General features: G+C 32.5%; 1 protein-coding gene across 4 annotated transcripts in view; it reads left to right on the forward strand.

Moving 5' to 3' along the window:
• The window catches only part of LOC143081975 (uncharacterized), a 69,159-nt gene that overhangs the window by 17,870 nt on the left and 30,033 nt on the right, over positions 1-21,256 (forward strand). For 3 of the 4 annotated variants that reach the window (XM_076257593.1, XM_076257594.1, XM_076257600.1), the window contains exons 2-4: positions 1,568-1,631; positions 16,378-17,031; positions 18,940-19,221. In XM_076257593.1, the coding sequence (XP_076113708.1) occupies positions 1,577-1,631; positions 16,378-17,031; positions 18,940-19,221 (991 nt within the window). In that variant the 5' untranslated portion in view covers positions 1,568-1,576. Of the gene's footprint in view, positions 1-1,567; positions 1,632-13,187; positions 13,589-16,377; positions 17,032-18,939; positions 19,222-21,256 lie in introns of those variants that run through there. The other variant, XM_076257589.1, reaches the window with a different exon arrangement.

Below are 21,256 nucleotides of genomic sequence, written 5' to 3' on the forward strand. Positions count from 1 at the left end.
GAAAACCAACGGTCTAATCTATATAAAAAACGGGAAACGAGAAACACGTATAAATTACATAAACAAACGACAACTACTGTACATCAGGAGTCGATTTCACCAAAAAACGTACGACTAAGATTGGTCGTAAGTATACTGAATTGTTCATGACTTCAATCTTAGTCTTAAGCTTTTTTTGTGAAATCGACTCCAGATTCCAGAAATAGGACAGGTGCAAACATTTGCAGCGGGATTAAACGTTTTAATGGTTCCAAATCTTCTCCCTTTTTCTGAAACAATAGCATAACATCACAACATAGAAAAACACACGATAAAATTCTAAAAATATATATATATATATTCATACTCTTAATATGTTTAATAAAATTCATTGAATTAAACAACACAGTGAAATGTCTATCAAGAAAATTATACAAATAAGTTTTAGACAGGTTGTTTTTATTCAAGGTTAAAATTACATGAAAATATAAGTACATTTGTTGTGTGATCTATGGGTGGGTTATTGTCTCTTTTGACACATTCACAATTTCCATTCTCAATTTTACATTTGTACATGTAGGCCATATACTGACATGTTATAATAACAATTAGTTAATGAACTGGACATACGCAAGATTCACAACTATAAATTGTCCAGATTGGTAAAAACATGTCAATTCAAGTCAGCTTGATAGATATTCATCTTTGTATCTTTAGAATAAAAACTATATTGTCAAAGTAATAGAAATTTTGATAAACTGTTATATTCAAATGAAATGTACATAAACTATTGCTTGTACTGTTATTGGAGAGACCGTCCTTTATGGACACTGATCCAGACCGGCTTGAATAAAATTGTGTTCCATATAACCTTGTGTTGTGTTACATACGCTATTGAAAATATTACATAGAGTGCATTGGATTTTGAAACGGAGAATTTGTAAGTGGACTTGTATTTCTTCACGTTCATTTTTCGGTGAAAGTTCACATTTTCCACCCTTCATCATGGTCGACATATCTAGCAGAGCCTTCTTGTTGCATTAATCGTTAACTTGTTCTCGTTAAGACTATTCATCAAATATTTGCAACTGGACGCTAGGCATTCAAAATTTAATTATACAGTCCTTCGTGCATATGCATATATGAGAACAGGAAATTTTAACACAAAGAATGGAAAAATCGTCGCATTGTTTTTTTTAATCATTTATTCTGTCACTGTGTTACTGAAATTAAGTTCAAATCTATAACACGACGGGTGCCACATGTGGAGCAGGATCTGCTTACCCTTCAAGAGCACCTGAGATCACCCCTAGTTTTTGGTGGGGTTCGTGTTGTTTATTCTTTAGTTTTCTATGTTGAGTCATGTGTACTATTGTTTGTCTGTTTGTCCTTTTCATTTTTAGCCATGGTGTTTATTTTCGATTTATGAGTTTGACTGTCCCTCTGGTATCTTTCGTCCCTCTTTTGTTACAGATCTGTGATTTAAATGCTGCTTGTATTTTTTTTTCGAATTTTAATCAAAAGTTAAACCCATGCAAAACCTTTTCTTTAGCTTCATGTTTTTGATGAATCAATTTGTATTTTTCAGGTGTAGAAGATGTTCCCTTTGGGGAAGGTATTGGTGTTCTTGGTTTTAGTATGTTCAACAAAAGGTAAGACACATATTATTTCTGCAAAAACATGTGTTTATAGGGTAATGTATGACATGTATAGACTACAAAAACCTCGTGAAATAAACGAACCAAATAATAAGCCTTTTTATGCTTGTTCTTATTGACAGTTGCGCAAAGGCGTTGCTTATATAAACGGTACCATCATCAACTTGTTGTTGTTGCCATTTGTTTGACGTACGGTCTTGCATGTGAAAACAACACATAACACAGACTTGTTGTTGTTTGCCGTTTCTGGAAAGTCTTGTGTACGGAAATGGTACGTACATAAAACAAATTTCTTGATGCTGCCATTGCCTTGACGGTATTGCATGAGGAAACGGTACCTTACACAAACTTGTTGTTGTTTGCAGTTACTGGAGGGCCTTGAACATGCAAAGGGTTTCCAAAATCAACTTGTTGTTGCCATTTGCCTGAAAACCTTGCATGTTGAAACGGTACCTTTCGTGTTTTCAAACTTTACTGTTAATACGTGCATATGCGTTTGTATGAAACATTGTAGGCATAGTCAACTAATCACAGAACTCAATTGGGGAAAGTCAGTTTGCAAATACATTAATGTATTGCCAAATAAATGAAACTTACAACGATTGAAAAAAGCAGAAAAATAAAACAGAGAATACAGTATTATATAATTGATAATTTAAGGTAATTTGTCGACCTTAAAATTAAAGGTAAACTTGTTGATATGAATATGACGGATTTGGTTATCATACCAAATATCCTTTTTTGTGTTTCATATTCTAATTTTTAAAAACATGACATATTTTGAAACCGCATTCTGTTTGGTGTTAAAGAAGCAAAAGTCAAAATTCAATGATTATAAGCGAGTTTCGAACCTTTCAAAATATATATGTAGCATATTACCATGCCTTTTCTTAATCTTGTATGTTCAGAAAATATTTTACTTACAATACCTGATTATCATTCAAATAAAACATTCTCATATTATCGAAAAAAGTATCGAACTAGCAGGACATTTTATTGATACTTATTGCAACAGGTATTCTATGGAATGTCACTATGTTTTTGCTATATATCAAACATAACATCTTTGAAATGTAGCTGCCTTTGAAATCAGAATATATGATAAAATGAGGAGATTTGGTATGATAACCTACTGTATCATAAAACTATCAGCTAAGAACTAAGGGACAAAAATTTGTTAGCTCAACGGCGTTTACGTGCAATATAACGGCATACTCATCTTGCAAAATGTCGTGCATCCCACCAATCTATATGTTCCTACCAAATTCGAAAACGATTGAATATCATTTCATATTATTATTGCACATAAATCAATAATTTATCATTTTACAACCAGCATGAATTTAAATTAAAAAAACCCTATGTAGAAATCGAGAAAATAGAGAATATGTTTCTGTTGCCTTGCAATAGTGTGCAGTCTTTGGAACAAGACAAACAATGATTTCTCGATTAGCTCTTCGTAGTTTCCGACTTCAATAACATTCTTTATATAACTTTAGCTTTACATTCCAAAAACAATATTTAAACATCTGCAAATGCTTTCATAGACATTATAAATACCTTCTTAGCTTTCTAATAGGTTCATTCAGCTTTCCATTGTAAAAATAATTCAAAACTATCAAAATAAAACTTATCACAATTTAGTAGATATTAATTTTCTAAGCAAATATCAAACAACAAAACAGAAGAGTTAATTATCTTTAATCGTATGGTGCATATTTCATAAATTAATTTTGTGGCGAAAGTTATCTAAATGTGAGGGGTAACGGTATCGACATGGAGTAATTATACAGATTACTATTTTATATATAAACTACAGTTACATTTTACAGAAAGTTGAATTAATTACGATCAGATAAGCATTCAAGAGACCCGCCTTTCAATTTTGTAAACAATCTGAAAAATCTTGTTCATACTTTTGAACTGGAACGGGTTATAAAAGCTAGTTTATCAAAGTTGAAAATCTCCCGGGTTATTTTGTGCTTTTAATGTTTAATCCATTAACCCAATAATTTAGTACAGTCGTAGAGCATTGATAATTTAAAAAAACGCACTTTTCTGTAATTTTTTTAGGTATGTACACTGATCTTCAATGGTTGTGACTTCTATTTCAACAAGGTGTTACTCTTGATTTTTAAAAGGTGACTAGAACACACCCGCGAAATCGCGGGCATTCAGAGCGTAGTTGAAAGTATGTAAAGTGTTGTTGGAAGAATTTTGTAAAATATTGAATGACTGGAGAATTTCCGGAAAAGTATCAAAAGTCATAGGTACTTGGGAACAGGAAAATGTTTTTTTATCCCTCCTCCTTTGTTTCCAAAATTCCAAATTTTTTATTGTCTATTAATTTCAATGTTTTGTATGATATGAAGATTCAGTTAATGAGCCTGTTATCCAGTGGTTGTCGTTTGTTTACGTATTACAATTTTGTTTTTCGTTCATTTTTTTGTACATAAATAAGGCCGCTAGTTTTCTCGCTTGAATATGTTTTACATTGTCATTTCGGGGCCTTTTATAGCCGACAATGCTATATGGGCTTTGCTAGTTGTTGAAGGCCGTATTGTGACCTATAGTTGTAAATTTCTATGTCATTTTGGTCTTTTGTGGAGAGTTGTCTCAACATTGCAATCATACCACATCTTCTTTTTTTGTAATCAATTATTTTTTGTAAAAGATTAATGATTGGAGAATTTCAGAAAAGGTATCAAAAGTTCACATGAATAATTTTAACACTTATCTGTATGATCCTGTATATTATTAACATTCATTACTATATAAATAAAGTTTACTAATCGATCGGTGGTCATTGATATATCATACAGACCCTCTCTCTTTAATAAACTCTGTGACCGCCGTGGATAGTAAACTTGAAAATGATAGCAGATAGAATTCGGAAAATACACTTTATTCGTAGTATATTTTATGTTCAAAGTATACAGAAAAACGCAAATCGGAAGTCTAATCTGACTTAAAATTTCATCCAATGACGGAAACAATACCCGGATGCATTTTTCTCGTTTTTCTCCCAAAATAAGTCAATCTGAATAATCATATAAATGGATGACAAATGCGACTTTGCACTGTACCTATAGGACACAGAGGCGTGTTGTTTAATTTATTGGGGAAAGAAGAGAAGCGACACACAAAATGAGGTCTTCTCGTTTAATAGTATAGATTTCCATTTTCACCGGCTCAAGAATTTCTATTATTCCAGTTGCATTTCAAAATTAACACGTATTTTCCCGTTTTCCATTTTCAAAGCATCATTAATGTATGTCTTATTTTGGTTAGTCAGTTGTCCTAAATATCACGAATATTCATCAATCAATCAATCAATCAATCAATCACTAAAATATCTATTTAATCAATTAAGTTATTATTAAAATATCAAATACTACATACGGTTGTACATAATTAAATTTGAACTTGTTTTTACTATGTAGACATTTTATAGTTTTTAAATGTCCTTAACATGCTTAACTATCATTTTTGCCTGTAGTTAATGCTGGTTAATTGGCGCCATTTTTTTTAATTTGTTCGTCTCGTTAATTTTCCATTTAACATGTCTGCCATGTCGCGTGTTTGAAATCTGAAAATATACATACATGTCCTTCAAAAATACTTTAGACTTAGTTTATCTAACATGTAATCCTGTTGCTTTTCTTTGTTTATCATTTTGATAGTTATCGTTGACAAGGGATTTGTGTTCAAGATTGATAAATAGCTGCACCGAGTTCACCTTTCAAAAGTTTAATAAGGAAATGACGCATTTGCGGTACGCAATGCTCTCCAAGAGAGGAACCTGGACACGTGTTCAAAGCCGGATATTTTATCTGACTGGCTTTATATTTAAGATTTGAATGCTTCTTTTTGTAACTTCATTGGGGTGTAAAAGCGTTGACCGAAGTACATTTTGTATGAAGCGAGGAAGCGCTTTATACTAAAAAGTGTTACTACAGGACAATAAATTGAGAACTGCATTCTAAGCAGGGTATGCTTAATCTGTTGTTGAAACTGGTGTCCTGTCGGTTTTTCGGGAGTTCGTTTGTCCAAGCCTAAGCGTAATTTCGTATGTGTATTTTGTTGTTTATTTCAGAATGTTTTTTCTTGTTTTTTTTTATAAACTGTAAGCCAGTCATCAAGCTGAATTCTGTTTTTTGATTAGTTTGTTGTCTGGTTTTCGACACCGCTAGTTTTTTCCTAGACCCTTCCGTAGAAAAGAATAAAGTTATAGATCAAAGATGAAGATATGAGTAGGGAACATAGAGGTTGGATCTCCGATTGAACGTTACATTCAAGTGGCTAATATTAAAAACCGATAAAAATAATCCAAAAAAAAAAGAACGCGTTTTTGTTTTTGAACTTTCAAACTAAACGTAAGCTATCTCGCAATTATATAGATATGGGAATATACTTCAAAATTATAATTGCACAAGACCACAAATTACAGACAGTATGTAGCGACATCAACAGATAAGCGAGCAATCATATCATTTCATTTCATCTAAATCATTAACTTTTTGGTACAAAAATATTTTTCGAAAGTGCAAAACCATCATAATTGATTCGGTTGTACTTCAAAGTGTAAAATGAACTTAATTTTCAATGATAAATTCCTTCTTTAAAGTACAAAATGCCAAGACTGAATTGTAAACATGTTTCTTTTCAAGAAATATTTATCAAGGTGGGCAGTGATTTAAGTGAAATAAACTAGAAAACGATTAAGAGCATTCTTGATTTTTGCTTTTGTAAAACAAGTAAAAGTTTATGTACACGTATATACTTATACTTCTTTCATTTAAACAATAATGATAAATAGTCAAGTAATTTAACTTTTATGGTGTGGTGAAAATAACATTCAACATTTCAACACGTATATTCATGTCAACACAGAGGTGCTGACTACTGGGCTGCTGATACCCCGGGGAGATTAATATATCCCATTTATAAAAATCATATTAAAGTGACTTTTTTACAATCATTATTTTTAATCTTAAACAGTTTCTCTTTATTTCATTTTGTCTTCTATATTGACAAGATGGCATTGAACTTCATAGTTAAGTGCCTCAACTCGAATTATAATACCTACATGACATAATGAAGGAAATATAAAAGAATACATGTACTTTATAGACACCATTCATTAAATATATTCATCAACAGTGTAATTTATTACAAAATTTATTAAAATGGCACCTATATATAGTTTGCATGATTATATATAGATTTTTAAGTATTTATTGGTGATTGTACATACATAAGAACATTAACCTGTATATATAAACGTGTTCCACTGTTCCTATCTTTATCGTGAAAGACTATTTTAACCCTGGTTTAGTCAGTTTTGAGGTTGTAAGAACAATAACAGTACTTCTATCACTGCACAGATGCGGATTGTGACAATTGATATCTCCTAAACGAGTCGAGGCTATATCTTGACAAATAATGGAAGAGAAAAGAGTTTGAAGGCTGACAATCTACAAGTTCGACCTTTTTAAATAATTATCAAAGGTACCAGGATTATAATTTAGTACGCCAGACGCGCGTTTCGTCTACATAAGACTCATCAGTGACGCTCATGTCAAAATAGTTATAAAGCCAAACAAGTACAAAGTCAAAAGAGCATTTTTAAAAAGGTACGGAGTGCTTTGCAGTATCATGAATTACGTCAACATGAAACAATATTTGTTCGTCAGGTCTTATTACTAGTACATATACTATAATTTTATTTCTCCGGCATCGCCGGTTTAATCTTGTTTTGTACATGTATCCAATTTTATACATCATTCAAGCCAAAATAATATTTGATTTACCATATCATATTAATGCAACCAATGAGAATCAATATTCGTTACGTAATAATTTCAAGATGACGTGGATATCGTATGAAAATAATAGCTTCATGCATGTTAAACCGCCATCTTGGATTGTACTAACGCAGAACACAATCAGTCTAGTTATTTTCTCAAATGTGCAAATTTGAAGAAAGATGTGCACTTTTATTGGTTATACTGTCTTTTTATATGAAGAAAACTTGCTGATTTATTGCAGTATTCAAAATATTTAAATAAATACCAAACATTTGTGTTTTAGAATCATTTTTTCAGCTAAGCCATTTAAGGGGAGATGACTCTTTTAATGAAAAATTTATACTGGACTGATTGGGATTTTTTTTATTCAGTTTACTTGTACCAAGAAAACAAGTTCGATGACATCAATTGTTTTTAATAATTTTCTTAAAACATATTATATAACCTATCTTCTTACAATTTAATTCTAAATTCTATCTGAAATAGATTTCTTTTTATGCACAAAAATGTTTTTTATCATGATCATTCTTAGCAAATAAAGGCAATTTTCAACGACTCATAGCTTGAAAAATAGCACGGTGACCCATACTTTTTATTATAATTTTGAAAACAGCATAGTAAAATCTTTATTTTGGCAAATTATAAGTAAATTCTATATCCGACAATGACAATGTAACCAAATGATCATCAGTAATCTGTCTCGAATACATTTTTTAAAAATTCTAAACCATTTCGAAAATATACCTAAAATAAATTATGGATGTCATCACAAACCTTATTTACCATCAGATTTAACTATGTACATTAATATTTGGTCATTACTTGGACTTTTCTTTTCCGTAATAATATGTATCTACACCAAAGCTGATTCCTCTGGTAACCCTTTTAGAGAATAAAATCCTTTATTCTGCACTGGATGAACATACATTTTCCTTAACACAATTTTGATGCCAAATAACTTCACCGACAACTCTACTAAATATGTTTTATACGTTTATAGCATAATGACTGCAACAAAACGTCATCACATACAATTAGTCAGGTGAATGACACCGGGCCTTGAAGTCATTAACTTTTTGAGTCAGTTTTTGGTACTCACACTCCAAAATCAACCAATAAAAATGTTTGATTTCATGTTTCGATCATGATTTTTGTGCTCCGAGCACTGAGCAAAGTTTTATGACTTCAACCCCAGATGTTCTGGGTTAGATGTTAGTCTGAGATTGTTCTATGCTTGAGACTTGTTTGGACCATCTATAGCGCTAGAATCATCTCGGACTATTTTGACAAAACTGATCCACTCAAACTTGTACCTTTTACCTTCGGTGCTTTTTTAGTTAACACGTTATGTTTTATAATTTGTATCAGTCTCATTACTGTCCAAACACTCAATTGTTTCGCATCTCAACTAATTTGTTTTTGTAGTTTCGATTTAAATGTATCTTTCTTAGTTTGAAGAGAAAAAGAAAAGAAAAACTTCGAATACTAAATTCATTCATCTATATTTCAAAGATAGGGAAAATAATTTTCTGAACGAAAAGTTCTGCAATATGTGTTATAGCTAATTATTTGAAATGCAAATGACTTTACCAGATTTGTTTATATTTTAGTTACGTAACTCTTTGTTATGTTTCCAACAACAAATAAAGTTTGCACGCCAGCTAGACAAGACATGTGGTTTACCATACCCCATGGCTGCGTCTCCTGACGTAATCACAAGAAATAATGAGTTCTAAACTATAAATACTACAAACATTTATATCGTAGAATGTTTGTTTTACCTACCACTACTTGAAAAAATGCAGAAATGCGGTGACAGCAAGCATTTTAATGGTAGTCTGAACGTTTCGGATTTTAATTTTTAATCAAGACATAATGTAAAGTTTTGATATGAATGATGATAATGTTGATGATGATAGTATACATAAAAAACAATTAATCAATCATGATGTATACAAATGTGTACATGTATGATACCTAGTTCATTTGTGTATGCCATGTGCTTGCCAGAAACATGTATACATACGATACCATAATTTCAGAAAGTCCTAAATGCAAAAAGGTAAAAACTAATAAAAAGAAACAATACTAAACTTTGCTTAAGATATGAAAAAGTATACATCTATAGTCGATAATTATCACGGGGGTTTAATTTAACGTTTATTTTGGTAAGTTTCTGTGGCGTTTACACTTGATTAAAATCATAAGAATATTCTATGATATAAATTTCGAGAAGGATATTTGAAAAAAGAGGGCCGGAAAGATACCAGATGGACATTCAGACTCATAAATCAAAAATAAACCGACAACGCTATGGCTAAAGTATAGAAAAAGACAAACAGACACAACAACAAAAATAGCACACACAACACAACATAGAAAAATAAAGATTAAGCAACACGGAACACGAATTTCGGAAATAGCGCGAACTAGAGCTGGTTCCTATTTCAAGTTTTCTAAGGGGGTAACAGATACACGGGAGACATTATTTTAGATCTCGGCAGCTATGATTCCTATTTCGGTATTATCTAAATGAATTTGTAACAATATTAATAGTAAATGCATAAAAAATACAATTCATCAATATAACTTACGATCTCAAATAAAAGAACCGCTTGTTGATACTTTAAGTATATTTATTTGAAAAAAATGAAATTTCCAGGATAAGAGTATTTCGTAATGCCCGCGTCACACTGTCCCGATTTTTACGCCGATGGCAACACGATAATGGAAATTTTCAAAATCGGGACTGATCGTATCTAGATCGGGCTATTCGTAGTGCCATCTTTAACCATCGTAGAACTATCGGCCACTTTTTCTAGCCTTCGGGGACAACTTCGGGAAGGGTTCTAAATTTTTTAACATATTAAAAAATCCCCGAAGGTGCGTCCGATGTTGAGGGTTCGTATTGAGTTCGTATCACTATCCTCACTATCGTAATGTCACCGGGAATGCATCTTTGCACATCGTATTGCATTCGTGTTTCCATCGTTTCCATCGGGCAGTTTTGACATTACGATGTCTACACGAATGAATCACGAAGATACCCGAAGGTCTTACGATGGCAACACGACTTCGTGAAGACCTCGTAATCCCGTCGTGTTGCCATCGAATAAAAGTACGAAGGCGACAAGATGGAACTACGACGGCAATAAATCCAGCTAAATGTTACTTGTTAATTTTCGCGTTAAAATACATTTAAAGTGCCATGCGCGATATGCACTGGTCAGTCTAATATGACAGTTAAGAAAGACGTTCACAAAACCTGGAGCTCATATCATATGATTCTATGAGAACAAGAAAGGCGACAGCGTTGTTTCTATTAATTCAAATGGAACAAGAAGAGCAGCTATTACAGGCTCAGGATTTACTTTTACAAATAAAATATTTTTTTTTGTCAATTTTCCATATCAAGTAACATAATGAAAATCATAAACGCGCCTCGTACATCAACACTGCAGGTACATGTATATAGGGAAACCAACTTTTTCTTCATTATGCTGATTTTTTTATGTATCGTCTGAGTTGTTGTCACACGAATGTTAACTCCATAACCATTTTGGTTTTTATATGTCATATTTTGCCGCATTTGTTGCTTTCCCCACATCCTTCCTTTTAGATATAGGAAGATGTGGTGTGAGTGCCAATGAGACAACTCTCCATACAAATAACAATTTAAAAAGTAAACCATTATAGGTTAAAGTTTGTCTATATTATTATGATATTCTCCTGGAAAGAGCTCTTTTTGAATAAAAGGGATCAATGAACCCATTACCTTACCTTTAAGATAGATCAGTAAACATGGGCATAATTATGGGTGATTATTCAGACTAGTGCACACATTTTACAGTTCAAACAAGGCAATGCCGAGCGTGGCATCCCCTCGAATGTAACATATTGGGGACAAATATGGACACTATATTTGTATATACACATGCAGAAAATGGTAAATTGATTCAATATGCATATTTGATACATAAACTATTTTTCTATAAATCAACCAAAACATTCAGTAACTGGAAATACCTTTAATATTGTCTTTAGAACCAGCAGGTAAAAAAAATGAGCAACCAATTCCTGTGTATTATGCTATTTCAAGGAGAAAAAACAAGTCCATCTGCATGACCTTGACCTTTGGCCTTGAACGTAAAAAATGTCAGATCATTACAAGGAGGAACAATATACCAAATGTGGTTAAAATCTTTTGAAGCATATTGGTTTTAGAGTGTCCACAAGGGTGATATTGCCTTGTATTACAACTGCCACTGTGACCTCGACCTTTGAACTTTAAAGTCAATAGCGCTTAAGATATTCTGAACGAGTAACACCATACCAAGTTTTGAGCATTTTGGGTCTAGAGTGTCAATAACAATTTTATATACACGCAACTTACATGTAGTAGGCGAGGGGATAATAAACTAAGTTTTATAAGAATTAGACAAAAAGATCGATTTCCCGCCATGCATGGCAGACTTGTACAGAAACGATATGTTGTCGAAATTCTGTTCGTATCTTTAATACATCGTATGGACATCGCGCCATCATCGTAATCCATCGTGTAGCCTTCATAATCCATAGTGTAGCCTTCGTAATCCATCGTGTAGCCTTCGTGATCCATCGTGTAGTCTTTGGCTGATATATGAAGCTTAAATACCCGTCTTCGGTTAACCTTCGTATGTCCATCTTTTGCTATCGTATATAATTTCGGCACCATCGTATAGACTTCGTTATTCATCGTACTTTCTTCGGTCACTTTTTGGTATTTTAACGAGATCGGGACCAACTTCGTACGAACTTACAATTTTCGCATTCGGGTGTCCATCGTATATAAAAATCGGGACAGTGTGACGCGGGCATAATAGAGTATACTATCGGGCTAAAAGTAATTCCTGGATAAGTGTATAACAAACGTATTCAAACATAAAATGTGCAACTATATCAAATCGGATAACGCAAAAAGATCAGTCAGACGAAAATATTACACATGACTCTGATGGGTTTTCCGGGTTTTCCCTTTAAGTGTTAGTAATATATAAAAAACTTTCTTCTTGATTTATTTTTTCAAAATGTTAAAAGTCTTCGCCCCTAGCGATAAAAAATGTCATCAATCAATCAATCGAATCAATTAGAACATATTTCCGACATTAATTGAAGATATGAAAAGTTTTATGGACAATAAAATAAAGATTTATGACCACTGCAGATCGTAAAAAAATATACATGAAATATTTTAGCGAAGGTCAGTGCAAGAATCTTATTGAAATAACATGTTTAGTAATGCTAATAGATTAACAATCTCCTTCAGTTTATAATAACTGATGTCGATGGATCCATATCAATTAAAGCAAATCGAACATCGCATATGGGTAAGGGGATAATTCAAATATTTACAATATAAATGTAAATGTTTCGTACAGTTTTTATAAAATCTTGCTCTGTCGCTGGAAACATTATTTGAAGCGAATTTAACAGCTACAACAGTTCAAAGCAATACGTACAAGTTGTTAATTAAAACCGTATCATACAATAATAGACGGAAATTGAAATGAACAATTTAATAATTTACATGAAAGAAGGAAATATGCGTGCAATATATTCCAAGCATGACATAATCTTATTCATATTGTTCAAATGACAAATACATAAAGGTTTCTTAAATGTAAATACATGTATGGAGGATTACGAACTGACACCAATTATTACAACCACCGCTACTTTTTCATTTGTTTATATCTTTATGGAATATATTTCATACATATGTTACATTTAATTTGACATGTACATCTACATCAGAGAAACACTACAAAGCATGTATAGTGACTGAAGAAATAATGAGAAAAAGTTCAACATGTTGACACTGTAGTTTAACTAACTGTAAATTGACAAATGGACCGTTGCACCTTCAAAGAAAGCATTTTATTCTTTTTTATTTGATTAAACAGTGTAAATAATGAAAATGAATTTACAAATAACTGAATCTTTGTTACTGGACAATTTGTGTTAAGATAATGGTAGTTTGGATTTTCTTATGGATACATGTAAGCCTTGTAGAATCTGTAGGAAGTTTAATGAATGTTCAAATCATTGGAGGTAACCAAACATTGCAAGCACACGGAATAAGAGTGACGTCATCATACACAGGTAAGATCGCAATATTTCAAATTTCATTTTAACCGCACACAAGTTTTTACTTCCGATTTTAAAGCAAATTGGAATATAAATGTGTAAGACATAAAAGCAGTGGCCATCTCATCGTCACGTACTTTGTTTTTACTTCAAGCTGATAGTTTTTTGATTAGATAAACTACAACAACTACCCAACAAAACCAAACTTGAATTCCCCAAAAAACAAAGTGAAGGAACACTAGTCCAAATAAATATGAAATGTTTAAAGTTTTCTTGTGCAGCACAAAATACTTAAAGGAAAGGGGGGAGTATGTTGAAAAAAATTAATATTTGATTTCGTCTGAAATGTTCACCATAACAATTAGACACAATTTGAAATGCATGATACGAAAAAAAAAATAATAATATCATCTATCTGTAACACGAAATGCATTAACTTGATATAACTGGAAGATGATAGGCCTTAAAAACTTCATATGTTTTATGTGTTCACAAAAAGAATTTGACGCGCTGTAAACCTCTATTTTGTCCAATCATTTTAATGAACCTTAATTGAAACGATAGTAAATACCTTTTTGTGTGTCGGTAAATATATTTATGCCTTCCTGAGAGCGCTACTATTTATAAATCTTTTTACGTCTTTCAATCTTTCCAAATTTTAGCTTTCAGCAACAAATTACGAATGCATCAGCGTTTTCATTATTTATTAGAATTTGGCTACCAACCATCATGTTGAATAAAAATGAGGATGAGTTGGGATGAAGATTAAAAGAAATGTTTTGTTTTTATTTCAAAATATATTTCATGGAAAAGTCAACTTTTTAATTCAAAAATTTGGACTAAAAAGCTTATAGAAAATTAAATAAATATCGAGATCGAGATGAACTTTTGCAACTTCGATATTTTAATCTTTTTTGAACGTTTAATACATCCCAAATATTTCTTATTCGCCATAGCAACTCTTTTTTTTAACAGTTAATGCAGACACAAATATTCGTGGTTTTTACTCTTTTTGATCACACGCAGACGTAATGCTGATAATCAAAATGAAAATTATGATTACGAAACTTTTACCAGGACGAGATGTAAACAGATATATGAAGATTTCATAAATGGTTTATAAAGACCGTTCACATCAAAGGCCAGAGATCATACTTTAAGTTAGTTAATGTTATATGAAGAACTTGAAAAATCAACTGTTACTAAGAGCAGAACAAAACAAGATTTATGATAAACCAAAGTCGCTCCAATCAATCTAAAGATTTTTTTTAGAAAGTAAAGAGGCATTTCCAATAAAGAGGTATGCCATTATACTCTGCATTTATCGTATTCCCAAACAGGATCAAAAGCAGAAAGTTGTTAAAATCAAATAACAAGGTGTTTAAATAAAACGCATGCAATAATTTATTTTAATAAACACTTATCAGGGGCGGATGCAGGAATTTTCGAAAGGGGGGGTGCTAACCCAGGGCAAAGGGGGGGGTGCAGGGGGGTGCTAACCCAGGGCAAAGGGGGGGGGGTGCAGGGGGGGTGCAAAACATATGTCCCGATACAAATGCATTGATCGGCAAAAATAAAGGGGGGGTGCGCACCCCCGGAACCCCCCCCCCCCCTGGATCCGCCTTTGCTTATATATATAAATTCAAACGTTGTTCAGTACTATCATTTGTTTAAAGGCAATTTCGTTAAATTATTGCATTTTTCAAATTAGAATTTTCATACAAAACGTTTCATACGGCGGAGAGCATCCCTTAAAATGAACAAGATAGAAGAGGGAGTCATTATTTGTATCAACGATTACTTCTAACTTGACTGTAGAACTCATTGGTCTTAACCTCGCGGCTTATACTACACAATTGTCTTTTATGTATATATAAAGATACACGCCCTGTGTGTCCGTTGCACCGATATATACCGATATGTATCATATATGTTCTTAAATATATTTAAAATAGACATCTAAATTACAAACCATTGATAGCCGAAAGGTTTCATAAATCTAATAATGCCGTCACAGCTTCTAAGCAAAACTTCCGCATTCAAGTCTTTGGATTTAAAGGAAAAGAGTTAAACTATGGTCAGATGAAATAAACTGTTGTAAAGTTTTGCTGTCATTGTGACCGAGTAAATGATAGAAGTATTGTTACAATCAGTTTATAACAGTACCAGTGTTTTCAATTATTAAATCACTTAAAATTATTCAACAGGTTTTTTAGGAGGAGGGATAACGATGCTTAATCCTTTAAATTTTGTTTCTATGAAGTCTTTTTTGGTTAGTTGTCATCTTATCTTTGTTCATTTAGTTATTGTGTCATAAGTCTTTAGACTTATATTATGGTTGCCATTTTGGTACCCGTTACAATTTAAAGTTGTTCTGATGTTATTTATATGTGTACATGTCCATTTGTGATACACATTAATTTTTGTTGTATACCAACAAACACGAAAGACACTGTTGCTATGTACATCAAATGTTTCTTTGTATATCTCGAACAGCCTTAAAGGCTGAATGTTTGATATGAAAACAAATTACATTATATACAAAACACTTTGAGATTGAACAAAAAAGAAAAAAAGAAGACCGATTCATTTATCTATAGTGACATCAGCGGTCATCGACCCTCTTCATGAAAATACAGTTATACAAGTCCATGCATGGTTTTTCTGTTTTTATTTCATTTTTGTATTAACCATTTGTACGCGCTTTATTATAATATAATAATTCTTTATTGTCATATAAGTAAAACTATAATTGTGACATAAACAAAATATGAGAAAAGTCTTATTTATCCTTTTTATTTCAGCTACTAGATCGTTCAGGAAGTTAATACTGAGTGTCGAACCAAATCCTGCCTTAATTCATATCAACGCACCTCCCGGTACTCCAATTCTTTCCATCACCGGTTACGATGCCGCTACTGGACAACGGTTAGAACAAGTACAAATAACCAATACGCCTGATGCTAGCTATTTCATGCTCAAAGACCCGATAGCAGGGGACAACAAGTGGTACTTATACTCAAAACAGTTCATGAACAAACCACTTAATTATGTCTTCCGATTTCGTGTTTACGGGACTCATCAAGGAACTGTACAAGACCAGGAAATTAAAATTAAAGTCAGTAAACCAAACTTATATCCACCGGTCTTTGAAAACCAGACGTATGAATTTATTGCTTACAGGAAATCAGCTGATTTGGACATTCAACTTGTCGGAACCGTGCAGGCAACTGACGCTGATTTTGAAATGTACAATTCAAAGTTTGATTATTTTATTTTTGATACACAGGTTTTAGGACTGTTTAATGTAGATTCTTCAGGAAAGGTTATCATTGTATCAAAACAAAACTTTCCAGACGATGCAGACTCTTACACTTTCAGCATTGTCGCCATTGATGCCGGTTCGCCCCAGAAAATGAGCAACATCACAGTAAATGTTAAAATCTCAGATATACCACGTAAGTAGATGTATAATCAGTAAGAGAAATATATCAAGTTTGACTAAAGCTAAATATATAAAAATATCCTCGATTATCTAAGCCTACATATCCATGCTTAGTGGCTGCATATCGGTTTTGGTAATTTCACGAAAGGACAATTTGAATACCAATTCAGTTTAAGAACGTGTACATATAAATTATACAATCTCTGCTCCTTGTTAAAAGAACCAAGAGACACTCACGTCTATAAAGTCTGTTTTGAAAGCATGCACATTTTTTTTTCGTTATAACATCGGACAATTAACACATCAAGCTTTATTCCCTTGTTTGTCATGTCCGTTTCAACGTATATAACACAGACAGTGACCCGTTAATCTTATTGAAATACAGACCTATGTCAACGCTTTGCTGGCATAAGGATCACCAAAACAGCACCGCATGGAGAAAGGATCAGCATTTTTAATCAGACAGTGATCATTTCTATTATAACAATCTACAACGTGCAACTACTTATGTTTTCTTTTTACATTAATTTGAATACCAGATTGGTATAACAAACCGAATTTCTTCCTTCTTTCTTTGAATACTGTCAGGTTTTACTATGAAAGTAAGAAGATGTGGTAAATTTGCTAACAAAAATCATTCCACCAGAGACCAAAAAACAGAAGTTAAAACTATAGGTCATTGTAAGGACTTCAACAATGAACAAAACCTATACCGCATAGTCAGCTTTAAAAATGCCCCGAAATGACAATCGAAAAAAACTAACGGCCAGATTTATATACAAAACAATGTTCGAAAAAACAGCAAAAAACAGAAACCACTGAATTACAAGCTCCTAACTTGGCACAGACAAATATAGCATGCGACGGGTTTAACATGTTTGAAGGCGCAAACCCTCCCCTAATCTAGTTAAAAGTTATTTTCGCACCATATCTAGGTTGATGTTCTAGTGTCTGTGCAGATGTCGAATGACAATTGCTAAGATATGCACTTTGAACATCTTAAGTAAATATTTCGGTCAAACTTATATTCATAACTGGGCGAGACGAACAGGTCAAAATACTCTGACACAAACATTCAGAAAAAAAGCCCACGTCTTAATCGGATTAACGTTATGGACGTGTCGGCTGTTACCAATTTACCGTACACTTTCTATCGAACAAAAACTTTCAAATATTGACTGAAGACGATTTAACTAGCGATATATCATTTTTTTTTGATAAATAAAACTTTTAACAAATGATTTACATAAAAACCGTGAATAAATTTGTTTTTTCTTGCGGTATTTTGACTTTTTAAAACAAGAGAAATTAAAGCTTTCCGGAAGAGGTGTCAACAATTGATAAATGTGGTATTTTTATGGGACAATCTACCTTATACATCAAATAATTTGATATCGACATTTTCATAAATTGCATAGTAAAATAGGAATTATCAGTTGAAGATATTTGAGGTTTCTTTATTACGTCGACGAGTTTCATTGACAAATTATCCCATTTTTAAACTTTGTCATTATACGTTAGTTTAGTTGATAAATAGTAGCAAAGAAAGTCGACAGGCGCTTTTGATGTCGTTATATATCCTTTAGTCATTTTATTCGTTCAGCTTGCATGTTTTTATATTCGTCAAGAAATTTATGTCCGCGTGTACGGTCAGAACGTCACTTGTCAGGAGTTTATAAGTAATAGATTTGGTCATACGTGTTGTGTACTGGGACACCGAGATAGGAAATCAAATATTTATTGACAACAAACTACAACTCTCGTGAGAACTTCATCTTTATTAGTTGATAAACAAACATATTACGTTTTTACATTCAAGATGCAATAAACTTATTTGTTATTTTGGAATAATTTAAATTCTGTGGATTAATATACTTGAATAAAATGCTCTCATTGACGTTGACATTTTATTTCACTTTAGCTCCAGATATATTTTGTGTATCCGTTGAAGGAGTAAAAGCCAAATTCTGCTGGAAAGATCCAACACATGGACAGTTCGTTAACAATTACCAATTACAGTTTACTGTTAACGATAAGAACATAACAACACGTCCTGTGGCAATCCATGGGAAACGAAATGAGATCTGTACCAGTGTTAGTGGACAACACATGGAAAGATCCTACAGATTCACAGTTCAAATCTTTAATGGAACGGATAGGAGTCCTGCAAGTGTTCAGAGATTTGTTAACATTTCAAAACCGGGTAAGTTCAGGCATTTTAACATTTTAGGTAGTTTTCGTGCTTATATTTAACATAAATACTTTAATGTCTTAAATCTCCTTTTTAAAGTGAGAATAGGGATCATTGCTAACACCAAATACCAATGTGTGCAACAACAAAAAACAGGGAAGTTTGAATTGGTAACTTCATGCGCAGAGCTCACCATTAAATATGTTTTCTTCGTAAAAACATTTTATTAAATAAAATACGATGACATGTGTACTAAATGCATAATCACTGCACTAGTACACATTTTTATTAGGGGACAAGCTGTAGCACGCCTCCGGGCGCGGAATTTTCTCGCTGTGTTGAAGACCCTTTGGTGGCCTTCGGCTTTTTCCTGCTCTCTGGTCGGGTTGGTGTCTCTTTGAAACATTCACCATTTCCATTCTCAATTTTATAAGTATAATTACTACTCAAATTAAAGCTTATCCTAGATCTGTTGAGTGATTTCACAAGAGGGGTTTGATTTTCATTCTGCATCCTTACTTATTTTCAATCTCAGTAACATTCTTGTACAATTAGTATGAATTTTTCGAAATGCTTAGGATTTTCTTATCCCAGGAATTGTTTTGCATTGTCATTTCGGGGTCTTTTATAGCTGACTATTCGGTATGGGCTTTGCTCATTGAAGGCCGTAAGGTGACCTTTAGATGTTAATTTCTATGTTATTTTGGTTTCTTGTGGAGAGTTGTCTAATCAACAATCGTGCCACATCTTCTTTTTTTATATAGATTACCGTATCCGTATTTGGCACAACTTTTTGGAATGTTGGGTCGTCAATGCTCTTCACCTTCGTACTTGTTTGGCTTTATAACTATTTTGATCTGAACGTCACTGTTGGGTCTTATGTAGACAAAACGATCGTCTGGCATATAAGCCTGGTAATTTTGATAACTATTTTACAACGTATAATTATATTATCAATACGATTATAAATGGTACAATGATATAATTTACACAAATCGTGACTAAGTTTTTCATTTTCACGAGTTACCTCACATATCAGACATTTTTACTGCATTCTTTTTGAACCTGTGTCCTTCAAATACAGATTTTCTATATCATGTCTTTTTTTCAACGTTTAATTTTTGCTGAAAAAAATAGATTATTTAAGGTTGAACAGCATCGATGTTTGCAAGATTGTCAATATTGTTTTCAACGTTGTCCCCACCTGAAAGAAAATTAGATGCAAAATATACAAAACTAAGGAACCAAATTTCTGAAAAGTATTTTGTCCGAAGCATATAATTCTGTACTTCTATAATTTAACAATATTGTTACCTTCAATATAAGATAATGACAAGAAATATAAAAACGATTGTAAATTAGTAAGAATACAATATATGTAAATTTTTGTCGTCAGAAATGACATTTGATGTTTTATTTGATGTTTAATACATACAAATTATCATTGAATAGGTTTCATTCATGTCAACATAGACATATTTCAGTTTGTTTGTTATATTTCAAATATCTCAAGTACAAACAATGAAATATTTCAAAATGAAAAATGATGCAAGGTTGTGAAAGTCATATTTTTTGTACTTAAATCATAGTCACATTTGTATATAAAGATTATAAAAAGATAACCCGAAGATCATGAATCATGTTTCTTGATAACTTTGTTCATATATAATGTATAATACCGCAATCAGAATTAGGATGGGTGATACGCGAAACTGTTTCGTCATTCAAAAAGCTATAGATGGCGATTCTAATTTTCTAATATCTTCGTTTAAAAAAAAGTTGTTTACATTAAAATATCTTTTTAACTACTTCTGTTTAAATGGTATTTATTTTATTATGATAATAAGAAAGTCTTTTTGTTGTTAGGATATACAAGTACCCGGCCACGTCCACTCCGTGTGTGTGTATTTCTATTTGTATCCATCTGTTGAGTTAAGCCTTTTTCAACTGTTTATAGTTTGTTCTTATGTTGTACTGATACACCAATGTTAGGGGAGGGTTGGGATTCCGCTAACATGCTTAACCCCGCCACATTTTGTATGTATGT

This window comes from Mytilus galloprovincialis, chromosome 1 (assembly GCF_965363235.1).
Source record: "Mytilus galloprovincialis chromosome 1, xbMytGall1.hap1.1, whole genome shotgun sequence".
Classification (NCBI taxonomy): Eukaryota; Metazoa; Mollusca; class Bivalvia; order Mytilida; family Mytilidae; genus Mytilus; species Mytilus galloprovincialis.